At 27.5% G+C, this 14801-nt stretch overlaps 1 protein-coding gene across 1 annotated transcript; it reads left to right on the top strand.

Annotated features, from left to right (window-relative positions):
• Positions 1 to 4698: 4698 nt before the first annotated feature.
• LOC114938223 (uncharacterized) lies at positions 4699 to 9499 on the top strand. Its single transcript, XM_085481268.1, has 6 exons — positions 4699 to 4788; positions 6697 to 6836; positions 7019 to 7171; positions 7597 to 7809; positions 8240 to 8425; positions 8851 to 9499. Exons 1-6 carry the CDS (start codon positions 4786 to 4788, stop codon positions 9365 to 9367), a joined length of 1212 nt encoding a protein of 403 aa, XP_085337394.1. The 5' UTR covers positions 4699 to 4785; the 3' UTR covers positions 9368 to 9499.
• Positions 9500 to 14801: the final 5302 nt, after the last annotated feature.

Here is a 14801-nt window from a genome sequence, read left to right as displayed (position 1 = left end):
GAATTGACACAATTACTTTTACTTGTAATTTTCTATTGTATTAACAAATCTGCTTATAAATACTACATTTGTGTAGCATATATATATATATATATATCATTTCGTTTAATCTAACCGAATATAATTACGCACGCAAAGCAAAGTTATATTGTTTTTTGATAATAAAATCTCAAAAATTACGACGCATGCATGCAAAAATTATTATTGCAATCAATGCATAAAAAATATATCAATTAATTATGCAATGCATAAAAATTCAATATTCAATATTTAAATTTTTAACAAAAAATACGAAAAAAGAAATAAAATTTTCTACAAGAATCTTTTGTGATCTTTTGTGATCAAATATCTACACTTTCATTAGATTCGTGCGAAACTATACCCCATACATCTGTCACGCTGCGCGGCTCGCGCGAGACTGATTCTCGTTCGAGATATCGCGAGCGCGAAACCGAGATCACGTGACCACTGATCATGTGACTACTGGTCATGTGACCACTGGTCATGTGACCATCGGTCCCGCGCTCACGATAGCCTGCACGAGAACCAGTGTCGCGCGAACCGCGCACCGTGATGGATATGTGGGATGTATTAATCTGATCACGTGATCAGTTTTGCGCGAGCCGTGCAATGTAGCGGACGCGTACAAACGCGCGAATCTAATGCAAGCACAGATATTTTGATCGAAAGATTCTTGTAGAAAATTGTAAAAATTTAATAAATTAAAATTCTATATTATACATAATAGAAATTCGGGAATTAAAATTATGTACATAATAGCAATTCAGCGAATTAAAATTATGTATATAATAGAAATTCGGCGAATTAAAATTATGGTCATAACATCAAGCAACTGTCATTGCAAAGATTAATAATTTGACAGTTGTAAAAGAAACAATAGAAATGATATCACAGGAGCGCGCGAAGCGCGCACTTGTGTCGTTGTCTAGTTATTATATGTATAAATGACGTATGTACATATATACACTTATTAATTCAATTCATTTTTTGAATGATTTAAATACGAGAGATTCAGAAAAAAAGACTTTTATATAAATCTTATAAAAAAGTCTTTCTCTATCTATTTCTATATAAAAAATTTATTGTTAAAATTTTATAAAATTGTTCCATATTTATATATGTGCTTGTTTATTTTATTCATCAAATGCAAGATTTGGCGTGTATATAATAATAATTTCTTGAAATATTAATTATTTTTGGAATTACTCTAATTTGGATTTTATATTTGTATGTTACAACGTAGTTCCGATTTCAAAACTTCACTGTTATCAGTGCTAGTGAGTGATACATTTTTTAAATTAAATAACTTTTAATAAGTCTTTTTGATTTAAATTGCATCTATTACAAAAGTAAATTATAGTATAAAGTAAAGAAGATTTAAAAAAGCAATTTTTTAAATTATAGATTATCTAATTTATTGAATACTAGATAAATCTTAACGGATAATTTACAAAAATTTGCAGATAAATATAATTTTTGATACACGTTCGATAAGTATCATGATTGTTAACAGATAACGTAGGTATCATAACCAACTCCGACTTTCTCATGACATTTGCATAGTGAATATCTCTATAAAGTTGTTCCTTGAGTGCATAATCGGCTATCTGTTTTTTCTCTCTTGCACAACATTATTTACAAAATTTATTCTCTTTTAATTTGCAACTACAAATTTCTATTAAGAATATTTAACAACATAGAAAAACTGCAATAAATTTGGCAAAAAATTAATTGTTTTTATTTAAACTGTGGATTATTGCTTGAGAAATTTAGATAAATAGATTAATGTCAAACATAATTAATAAGAAAAGAAATTATGTAGACATTTTGTGTTTGACAAAGAATATATTAATTGATTCTGATGCTTTACGAAAAGAAAATACAATTACGATTTTTGCCAAAAGAATATAAAATATTTTTAATAAATCAAAGTAAAAAGAAAGTTTGTCGAAATCCTTATCTGTGAATAAAAACTACAATAAATTTTTACATATTTTACAATGTTTATTATTTCAGAAACAGTTTGAAAGCATATCTTATATAAAGAAATATTTGTGTAATATATTTTGCCTTTATTTTTCAAATATTTTAATGCTTTATAAAAAGTTTTCAGAAGAATTTATTTATGCTTATTCAACTAATTGTAAGTGAATTTATTTAAAGAAAAAATTTATATATATTTATATACTTTTTAAAAATGCATTTATAAAATTAAGTTAACAATAATTATTATTACGCCAATTTTTTTTTTATTTATTATTTTTCTATTCTTGAGAAGATTTTAATAGACAATCTTTTGAATTATTATGTATAATTGCAAAGTCTATATAATATTAACAAGAATCAAGAAAATAAAATTTTGGAGATACTTTAAAAGGGTAGAAAACGAATATTTGTCGTCATCTTGTTGAATTAATTCATAACATGGCTATAAATAGTTGAAGGCCTTCTCTCATATCTTTGATCGTGTCTACAAAGATGCATTGGTAATGAATTGACTGTGTCCTTCGGAATTTCCGAATTCCAATAATTACAAGAATGTGAGGGTAGAATTTCGAACAATGTGCAAATTCACGGATATTCTTAAGTGCATACACTGCCATTTATCTTAAGTAATTAAAGTATTTTAAGATATTTATAGGTATGTTTTGTATGTGTGTGTGTGTGTGTGTGTGTGCGCGCGCACGCGTACACACACATTATGTTATATATAGCATATTTTTTTATTCGGCTTTTTCAAACATTGCACATTTTTTCACGAGAATAATTTTCCATAAAAATGACATTTACAGTTAATAGCTTAACAAAACTGGAATATATATGCATATATCTTAGAAACTAATAAAATCTATGTTTATGGACTCGCCATAAAATTAACAAATAAAATCTATAAATATTATTCTAATTCAAAAACCGAGGTTACCAAAGTTAACTTTAATATGAAGATGTAAATAGACTGCAATAAACCTTGGCGATGTATTATATAACATATCCAATAAAATTTTTAGACGATACAAGTATTATGTTAGATTATGTTCTCTCAATTGCGAATATACATATATGTATGTAGAAAACAAAGTTTTATTACTCTATACTAAAATATATGTATACTATTTGCCATCTTTTCTAAATACGATAAAAATACTATTGTAATAGTTTGCTTTATAATTGAAGTTGCTTAATATATATTACACATACTTTTAGTTTCACAAAAATCTTATAAAACTTGATAGAGATACAACGCAATCGAGAAGTTTATCCTTATATCAGTTATCGTATAATAATTATAGACTCGCCTAAATCTATTCGTTGCTTAATATTTTATGATGAAGCAGGAATATAAAATAAAGCCTGATGTCGTTAACATTTTAGTATGTATATGTCAATCCTTTTTTGGATTGCAATGCGATGCAAGTTTCAGTATTTTTGTCGTTTCATGTAAAATGTAAATAAGATGCAGATGTAAAATGTAATAGATCACGCACGCGTGTTATTAAATGACGCTTGATCAAGCTGAATTTGATTTTATAAAGATTTTATAAAGAAGACCTAACGTTATTATCACAATAAAGTTAGTCGAGAAAATAAATTACATATAATATTATTATACAATTATATATAATATTATTATATTGCGTTAGTGTAAATTTTTAATATTATTTTGAAAATAATATTTTAGTAATTTAAGCTTGTGTTATAAATAATAAATATATAAATATATAAAATAAAGGCCTAAACGAGCAACGTATTAAACTGTTCATTTCAATATGAATACATAGAATTGAACGAACGGCGGTATAAAATGGTAAAACAGGGTCAATTTATATAGAAAGAAAAATGTATTGTTATTGTATAGATTACAAAAAGAAAAGCGGTGCAGTAATGATTAACGGCGGGACGTTTCGACACTCATTTGTGCCACTTTAGCCGCATTAACAGCTTTATTACAAGTCAACATATCCTGCAGATATGTTGACGTCTTATATTTAATTTATCTTAATTGATGTATGTTAAAATGTCAAACTTATTAAATATTATGCCAATATAATGATCGTTAGGTGTGCTAAAACGAATATGTCTAACGATCATTATAATTGACACAGTAATATTTAATAAGTTTTGTATTAATAGATTTGTTTTTTTTTAGTTCAATTACAAAATATTCTATCAGAATAACATTACTGTAAAGTTTATTTCAACAAAATGTTTCAAGATTGTTTAAGTCGTCACCAAACCCTTTTTTTAATATGAGGAATTCATCCAGCGACAAATATCACAGTTCTCTTTTTCCAATCGCGTGCAAAATCCTTGAATTTCATAAAATCATTATTTTCGAATATTTGTCAACGGCGCTCCACGATCAGGGACCAAATACGGTGTCCTTCGACTATCACCATTCAACATCCATCTTTGATTCCTTCGATCGAATATTTGAATATCGCGGGTATCTTTCTCTTGGAATGCTCACTCTCTCTTTCTGTATATTTCATTTTCTCGCAATCTTAATTTATGTAAATGTGGAAGGAGAAGAATTATAGCATCTTCTTGTGGTTATCCTTGATAATAATCGTCATCGGTCGAATGCTTCGAATATTCTCCCCACTAACTAATTAAATGAATCCTATATATAAATATTCTTGATCGTCTGTGGAGAAGACGAAGAAGTGACCTCTTGGGATACGCTTCTGAATGTGGGATGTATTCTCATTTTAAAGTGTTCACATTTTGATCTTTTTTTTCTGTGATTATCACGATAAGAAAATCATGGTAAGTATAACAGTGCATCATTAATTGTGGACTTAAAGTGACCTGAAAGAAAATAGACACGGATAATCGGGGATGGTTGATGAATTTGGGACTCCTTTAACTGTCGGAGAAAGTGCTTGAAAAGTGAAATATAATAAGAGTGATCTTGTAAAGAATCACTTATTATGTATGAGAATCAAGAGATGAAACTTGTACAAACTTATACGTTCAACGTTTGACTATCTTTCATGTCAATGTGTTCAAATTCTTAAAGATACTTATGTAATTGTGTGAAATATAATCGCTACAATTGACAAAAACTAAAAAGAAAAGTAATACTTTATTTGGAAAAGTAATAAAAATTTAAAATTATCAATAATTGTGAAAAAGAAGGATATCAATCATATGAAAATATATTGCACAAGTTTGTTAAAAAAATATATGTAAAATACTGATAAAGTGATATTCTTGATTTTTATTTAACAAGACACGTTTTGCATAATTTCTTCTTAATAAATTAAAACAAAATTTGTTTATATTAATTGAACTATAAATTACGATTTTTTTCTTAAGGTAAAATAAGAATTATTGTTTCTTTGCATTTTAAAATTCATTTTAATATTTAATTTTCTAAATATTCTATTAATGTTTAATCGTAAACTTTCAATCTTATAATAAAATAACAAAAAACTCTGAATGTAAATATATAAATATAATTATTATAAAAAATGTAATTAATTTAATCCTCTTCTGATTAAGTAATGAAGTTACATTTTTACTAAATAAATATCAGTCGTAATTTTGCTTCTAAATACTTGTTCAAATTATTTAGCTTACATAACATTAAAAGTCTCAAAAATCTCGTAATAAAACTGCATCTTTTCTTCAATCTCGGATAAAGTAAATTACAAATACATGTTTCACCGGTTTAATAAATGATTTATGCAAATTAGATTTATACAAACTATGTAAAAAATATAAACCTATATAAAAAATGATTGAAACTAATGAATATTTTAACAATAAATTATTAACTTATTGTTAGCTACTTTTACGACGCCTTTGCGGTATAATTTCTCAATTAAATATAATTTAAATATTTAATTCTACGATTATAGACCGATTATTAGTACCGAGAAACAGAATTAGTTAAATTATCAAACAATTGTTTTCCATCGATGAAATGTGTGTATGTATAATACGATTGAAATTCATATTGCCTCAAGGCTAAAAATGAATACATTAAAATTACGATAATGTTTTATTTTTGCAATTAATTAATATTGTTTAGCACGTATAAAACATTTTATATTATTTTATTAATGCATTTATATTATTGTATTTTATTAACTTATAATTGTGAAAACGATTACTTATATAAAAGGCTTTTTAAAACAGCTAATTGTTTAAAAACATTTATATACTTATCTTGTTCAAAGTTTTCATTGTTGAACATTAATCAATAAAAAAAACGATGTATTAGATTTCATGCTCACATTTTCACGATTTGTCATCAGTATATTGTATATAGTATTTCGTAGCCGAGATGAGTTATGTAAGATCATCATGAATGAGACATTAGATTATTGCAAAGAAAAGATCTTCGATCTATTACGATTCTATTATTTGTATATGTAAATGGCTCGATTAATAGTAAAAAAAAAGATTAAAATGTCTTTTTAGTATGTTCTTATATTAAATAATAATTAGCCAGAAAATTTTATTATAGAATAAATATATATTTACTAAAAGTATCTATTTAATTTTATAATATTGAATAAATAAGATGAATAATGAATACAAATTATGTAATATAATGTATGTAATAAAATTAATGTAATAAATAATATAATAATGTGATAAAAAATGTATAGTGTGAAGCACAATAAGCTAATTATTTGATCGATTATAATGAAAGTTATGTTACAGTGGAAGTTGCTGTGGGTGGCCATTCTGGTGGCCGTGCTCTCCACGTATCATACAGATGCAAATTCTAAGAGAGATATAAGTGCGATAAAGAATAAAAGAACACAGATTGACTTTTTAGAGGCACCATTTTTTGAGTCTTTGTAAGTGTGTTTAAACATCTTAAAACTTCTGAGAGTATATTTCTGTATAATATTATTCTGTATAATACTATTAATTTAATACAATTGATTTTTAAAAGTATATTTATTCGCAATCATGATCAATTTATATAATAACTATTTTTTTTAAAGCATTGGATATTTGTAAGCTATTATAATTACAGAAAAATTAAGAGAGCAGACGATCTAAACGATTTAAACTCCATAGCGATTGAACCTCCGGAGGGATATTATTATACAACTCCAAAACCAGATGGCTATGTTTATACTAAGGGTGAAGGATATGTTTACCCAACGCCGTCAAATAGAATAACAACGTATGCATATATTTTATAATTCCAAATATTATATTATTAATTATAACATGCAAATCAGCATTATATCTTATTTCTCTTTTTTACTAATACTTTACGCACATCTTCTACCTTCAATTGTAAAATTTTATCTGTGGTCTAATAAAAATCATCTATTATCGCGTTCAGATCAACTATCGTTACAATCCAGTCGATCATTCTATTATCTATAATGACAACGCGATGGAACATTCAATTATTTATAATCATAATACAATCGACTATTTATTATCAAAAGATGATTCACTGTTTCAATAAAATACATTTTGTTTATGCAGCTTACCTATATTTTCATCAAATGTTATTACTAGTTATTAAGCTTCTTATGTATCATTATTCCAAAAGATTGTCACTTGAATTATAAGTATACTAACACTTTTTACTGACAGGGTTGTGTCTACACCAGGAAATACTTATTTAACGCCGAAGGTAAGAACCACGACGCCTACTACAACCACTAGAACTACACCACCCACAACTACTACAATCAGAACTACACCATCCACAACTACTACAATTAGAACTACAACTCCAAAAACGGATGGCTATGTTTATACTAGAGGTGGATATGTTTACCCGACGCCGTCGAATGAAGTAACAAGGTATGCATATATTTTATAATTCCAAATATTATATTATTAATTATAACATGCACATCAGCATCATATTTTATTTCTCTTTTTCACTAATACTTTACGCACATCTTCTATCTTCAATTGTAAAATTTTATAATATCTGTGATCTAATAAAAATCATCTATTATCGCGTTCAGATCAATTATCGTCACAATCCAGTCGATCATTCTATTATCTATAATGACGACGCGATGGAACATTCAATCATTTATAATCATAATACAATCGACTATTTATTATCAAAAGATGATTCACCGTTTCAATAAAATATATTTTGTTTATGCAGCTTACCTATATTTTCATCAAATGTTATTACTAGTTATTAAACTTCTTAAGTATCATTATTCCAAAAGATTGTCACTTGAATTATAAGTATACCAACACTTTTTACTGACAGGGTTGTGTCTACACCAGGAGATACTTATTTAACGCCGAAGGTAAGAACCACGACGCCTACTACAACCACTAGAATCAGAACTACACCATCCACAACTACTACAATTAGAACTACACCATCCACAACTACTACAACTCGAAAAAGGGATGGATATGTTTACCCAACGCCGTCGAATGAAGTAACAAGGTATGCATATATTTTATAATTCCAAATATTATATTATTAATTATAACATGCACATCAGCATCATATCTTATTTCTCTTTTTCACTAATACTTTACGCACATCTTCTACCTTCAATTGTAAAATTTTATCTGTGGTTTAATAAAAATCATCTATTATTGCGTTCAAATCAACTATCGTCACAATCCAGTCGATCATTCTATTATCTATAATGACGACGCGATCGAACATTCAATCATTTATAATCATAATAAAATCGACTATTTATTATTAAAAGATGATTTACCGCTTCAATAAAATACATTTTGTTTATGCAGCTTACCTATATTTTCATCAAATGTTATTACTAATTATTAAGCTTCTTAAGTATTATTATTCCAAAAGATTGTCACTTGAATTATAAGTATACCAACACTTTTTACTGACAGGGTTGTTAAAGTGTCTACACCAGGAGATGCTTATTTAACGCCGAAGATAAGAACCACGACGCCTACAATCAGAACTACACCATCTACAACTACTACCACAACTACACCATCCACAACTACTACCACAACTACCATTACACCATCCACAACCACTACAATCAGAACTACACCATCCACAACTACCCCAAGATTGAGAACTACACCGCCGACCTATCTGCCACCGCACAAGTATACATATCTTCCACCACCGCAACCTTCCAGCACCTACAAACCTACGACGCGGAAGCCAATTACGTATCCACCAGTCATTTATAGTGTATATCCAACAATAAGAACAACATACCGACCATATAACTATACTGGTACTCCGTATTCACGACCGACCTTACCGCCACCCACGCCGACCAGACCTTATATAGGTTACGAATATCTACCTCCTAGGGATTATCTACCTGCCTTCGAAGAAATCCCCAAACCTCATAAAGATTATCTATTTGCCTTCGAAACCCGCAAATGATGAGAACTGATAACGCGAACAATTACACGAGTTCATTGTCGATCAGCGAAATGCATAAACCTCTCTCTCTCTCTTAAATCTTAATAATATTAATATTAATAATAGCAATATTATTTGATGACCGATGGTAGTGCTGAGTCCAAACATAGAAAAAAATAAAAATTTTTGTAAAAATACTATTTGTATGCTTATCTTCTCCTTAACATAAGATGTATCCTTTGATAGTTGATATGGACAATATAAATAAAAATATTTAACAAATTGAATAAAGCGATTGCCAGTTAAAATTTAAAACACAAGGTAATAAGGGCTTGATTGACCAAAAATATTTAAGCTTGAATAAAGGAATTCAAAAATAATAAATAGATATGAGTAATAAGTAGATATATATATATATATATATTTCTAATGCAATATAAATTTTAAACGCATTTTCTAAAACTCTATTGAATAAGCCTCAATAATAAATGGTAAGTATTTTAACGTTTGACTAGATGGACATTCACATGATTTATGAACATTAAGGTTCAAAGATTTCTGAAATTCGCTTATATAACGTTAATGTGTTGGGAATGTCCTTCGACTGCTGCCATTAAACATCCATCTTCAATTGCTTCGGTCAGATATTTGAATATCTCGCGTATCTTTCTCTTGAAATGCTTACTCTCTCTTTCTGTATATTTCTTTTTGTCACAATCTTAATTTATGTAAATGTGAAACGAGAAGAATTACAAAATCTTCTTGTGATTATCCTTTAATAATCGTCATTAGCCGAATAGTTCGAATATTCTCCCCACTAACTAATTAAATGAATCCTATATATAAATATTCTTGATCGTCTGTGAAGAAGACGAAGAAGTGACCTCTTGGGATACGCTTCTGAATGTGGGATGTATTCTCATTTTAAAGTGTTCACATTTTGATCTTTTTTTTTCTGTGATTATCACGATAAACAAATCATGGTAAGTATAACAGTGCATCATTATAATTGTGGACTTAAAGTGACCTGAAAGAAAATAGACACGGATAATCGGGGATGGTTGATGAATTTGGGACTCCTTTAACTGTCGGAGAAAGTGCTTGAAAAGTGAAATATAAGAAGAGTGATCTTGTAAAGAATCACTTATTTATGTATAAAAATCAAGAGATGAAACTTGTACAAACTTATACTCTTCAACGTTTGGTTATCTTTCATGTCGATGTGTGTTAAAATTCTTAAAAATATTTATGTCCTTGTGTGAAATATAATTGTTACAATTATTGGTAAAAACTAAAAAGAAAAGTGATAATATATTCAGAAAATAATAAAAATTCAGAATTATCAATTATTGTGAAAACGAAGGATATTAATCATATAAAAATATATTGCACAAGTTTGTTAAAAAAATATATGTAAAATAATAATAAAGTGATATTCTTGATTTTTATTTAACAAAAAACATATTTTGCATAATTTTTTATTAATAAATTAAAACAAAATTTGTTTATATTAATTAAACTATAAATTACGATTTTTTCTTAAGGTAAAATAAGATTTATTGTTTCTTTACTTTCTGAAATTCAATTTAATATTTAATTTTCTAAATATTCTATTATAAATGTTTAATCGTAAACTTTCAATCTTATAATAAAATAACGCAAAACTCTAAATATAAATATAATTATTATAAAAAATTTAATTGATTTAATCTTTTTCTCTGATCAAGTAATGAAGTTACATTTCTACTTAATAAATATCAGCCATAATTTTGCTTCTAAATACTTGTTCAAATTATTTAGTTCGCATAACATTTAAAGTCTTAAAAAACTCGTAATAAAACTGCATCTCCTCTTCAATTTCGTATAAAGTAAATTACAAATACTTGTCTTACCGGTTTGCGGTTTAATAAATGATTTATGCAAATTATATTAATACTATGTAAAAAAATATAAAGTTATGTAAAAAAAGATTAAAATTAATGAATAGTTTAACAATAAATTATTAACTTATTGTTAGCTACTTTCACGATGCATTTGCGGTATAATTTCTCAATTAAATATAATTTGAATGTTTAAATTTACGATTCTAGACCGATTATTATTAGTATTGAGAAATAGAATTAGTTAGATTATCAGGCAATTATTTTGCATCGATAAATGTGTGTATGTATAATACGATTGAAATTCATATTGCTCCAAGGCTAAGGATAAATATAATTAAAATTCCGATAATGTTTTATTTTCACAATTAATTAATATTGTTTAGTATATGTATAAAACATTTTATATTATTTTATTAATGCATTTATATTATTTTGTTAACTATAATTGTGAAACCTATATATATATATATATATATATATATATATATATATACTTATATAAAAAGCTTTTCAAATTAGCTAATTGTTTAATAACAATTACATAATTATTTTGTTCAAAGTTTTCATTGTTGAACGTTAATCAACAAAAAGCGATACATTAGATTACATTTTCACGATTTATCATCACTATATTGTATAATATTTCATAGCCGAGATGAGTTATGTAAGATCATCGCATAAATGAAACGTTAGATTATCACAAAGAAATGATTTTCAATCTATCATAATTCTATTATTTTTTCATATATGTTAACGGCTCCATTGTGATAGTAAAAAAAAAGATTAAAATGTTTTTTTTAAATGTTCTTATAATAACAATTAACCAGAAAATTTAATTATAGAATAAATATATTAACTAATAGTATCTATTTAATATTGTAATATTGAATAAATAAGATAAATAATGAATACAAATTATGTAATATAATGTATGTAATAAAATTAATGTAATAAATAATATAATAGTGTGATAAAAAATTTATGTATTTAAATGTAAAGCACAATGTAAGCATAATGTAATGCACAATGTAAAGCATAATGTAAAGCTAATTATTTGATCGATTATAATAAAAATTATGTTGCAGTGGAAGTTGCTGTGGGTGGCCATTCTGGTGGCCGTGCTCTCCACGTATCATACAGATGCAAATCCTAAGAAAAACATAAGTGCGATAAAGAATAAAAAAATACAGGCTGAATACTTAGAGGCACCGTTTTTTAAGTCTTTGTAAGTGTGTTCGAGCATCTTAAAACTTCTAACATTTCTATATAATTATTCTGTATAAAACTATTAATTTAATAAAATTAATTTTTAAAAGTATACTTCGCAATCATGATCGATTTATATAATAACTACTTTTTTTAAAGCATTCAACATTCGTAAGCTATTATTATTACAGAGAAATTAAGAGAGACGATCTAAACTCCACAGCGATTAAACCTGCGGAGGAATATTATTATACAACTCCAAAAACAAATGGCTATGTTTATACTAAGGATGGAGGATATGTGAACCCAACGCCATCGAATAAAATAGCAACGTATAAATATATTTTATTTTTCCAAATATTATATTAATAATTATAACATATACACATCAGTATCATATCTTATCTCTCTTTTTCACTAATATTTTACGCACATATCCTAACTTTAACTGTTAAATTTTATAGTCTGTAGTCTAATAAAAATCATCTATTCGCGTTTAGATCAACTATTGTTACAATCCAATCGATCATTTTATCATCTCTAATGACGATGCGATCGAACATTCAATCATTCATAATTATAATACAATCGACTATTTATTATCAGAAGATGATTCATCGCTTCAAAATGCATTTTGTTTATGCAGCATCTATACTTTCATCAAATGTTATTACTAATTATCAAGCTTCATAAGTATCATGATTCCAAAAGATTATCATTTGAATTGTTGTATGTATAACAACACTTTTTACTACTAGGTTTATTAAGGTGTCTACACCAGGAGATGCTTATTTACCGCCGAAGTTAAGAATCACGACACCTAGTACAACCATTAGAATCAGAACTACACCATCCACAATTACTACAACTACCACAACACCATCCACGATTACTGCAAGTAGAACTACATCATCCACAACTACCCAAAGATTGAAAACTACACCGCCGACCTATCTGCCTCCGCACAAGTATACATATCTTCCACCACCGCAATCTTCCAGCACCTACAAACCTACAACGCGGCAGCCAATTACATATCCACCAGTCATTTATAGTGTATATCCAACAGTAAGAACAACATACCGACCATATAACTATACTGGTACATCGTATTCACGACCGACCTTACCGCCACCCACGCCGACCAGACCTTATATAGGTTACGAGCCGGATGTTCAACATTTGACCCGCAAGCTTCCGAATCGCCTAACAGCCGATCAAGATCAACTCAAAATCAATCCTTATAAAACTAAAATTATTAGACATATTAATCAGAATTCCTCGTGGTAGTGCATAATATATTTTTTATAAGTACTGTTAAATCAAGCCCGTCTCGCAAGCTAAAGTTCTTCGATCTCTCTATCGTCTCAATAAAGTGAGGCAGAGAGTAAACAAAAAAGAATCGACTCTCTCTTTTTTTGTACTGTTAAATTAACTTGTATTAATTTAGCCCGCTGACAATAATCAAAATTTGAAATGGGTCCTCGAAGAATCTAGTTGGGAATCCGTGGATTACGAATATTTATCTCGCAGAGATTATCTACATGCCTTCGAAGAAATCCCCAAACTTTATAGAATTTATCTACCTGCTTTCAAAACCCGCAAATGATGAGAACTGATAACGCGAACAATTACACGAGTTTATTGTCGATCAGCGAAATGCATAAGCCTTTCTCTCTTAAATCTTAATAATATTAATATTAATAATAGCAATATTATTTGATGACCGATGGTAGTGCTGAGTCCAAACATAGAAAAAAATAAAAACTTTTGTAAAAATACTATTTGTATGCTTATCTTCTCCTTAACATAAGATGTATCCTTTGATAGTGATATGGACAATATAAATAAAAATATTTAACAAATTGAATGAAGCAATTTCCAGTTAAAATTTAAAACACAAGGTAACAAGCGCTTGATTGACCAAAAATATTTAAGCTTGAATAAAGAAATTCAAAAATAATAAATAGATATGAGTAATAAGTAGATATATATATATATATATATATATATATATATATATATATTTCTAATGCAATATAAATTTTAAACGCATTTTTTAAAACTCTATTGAATAAGCCTCAATAATAAACGGTAAGTATTATAACGTTTGACTAGATGGACATTCACATAATTTATGAACATTAAGGTTCGAAGATTCCTGAAATTCGCTTATATAACGTTAATGTGTTGGGAATGTCCTTCGACTGCATTAAACATCCATCTTCAATTGCTTCGATCAGATATTTGAATATTGCGGGTATCTTTCTCTTCGAATTGCTCACTCTCTCTTTCTGTATATTTCTTTTTCTCGCAATTTTAATTTATGTAAATGTTGAAAAAAAAGAATTATAGCATCTTCTTGC

This window comes from Nylanderia fulva, unplaced genomic scaffold (assembly GCF_048542155.1).
Source record: "Nylanderia fulva isolate GAGA-0341 unplaced genomic scaffold, ASM4854215v1 Scaffold17, whole genome shotgun sequence".
Classification (NCBI taxonomy): Eukaryota; Metazoa; Arthropoda; class Insecta; order Hymenoptera; family Formicidae; genus Nylanderia; species Nylanderia fulva.
Note: the sequence above shows the minus strand (reverse complement) of the source record. Positions and strands in the feature narration are given on the sequence as shown.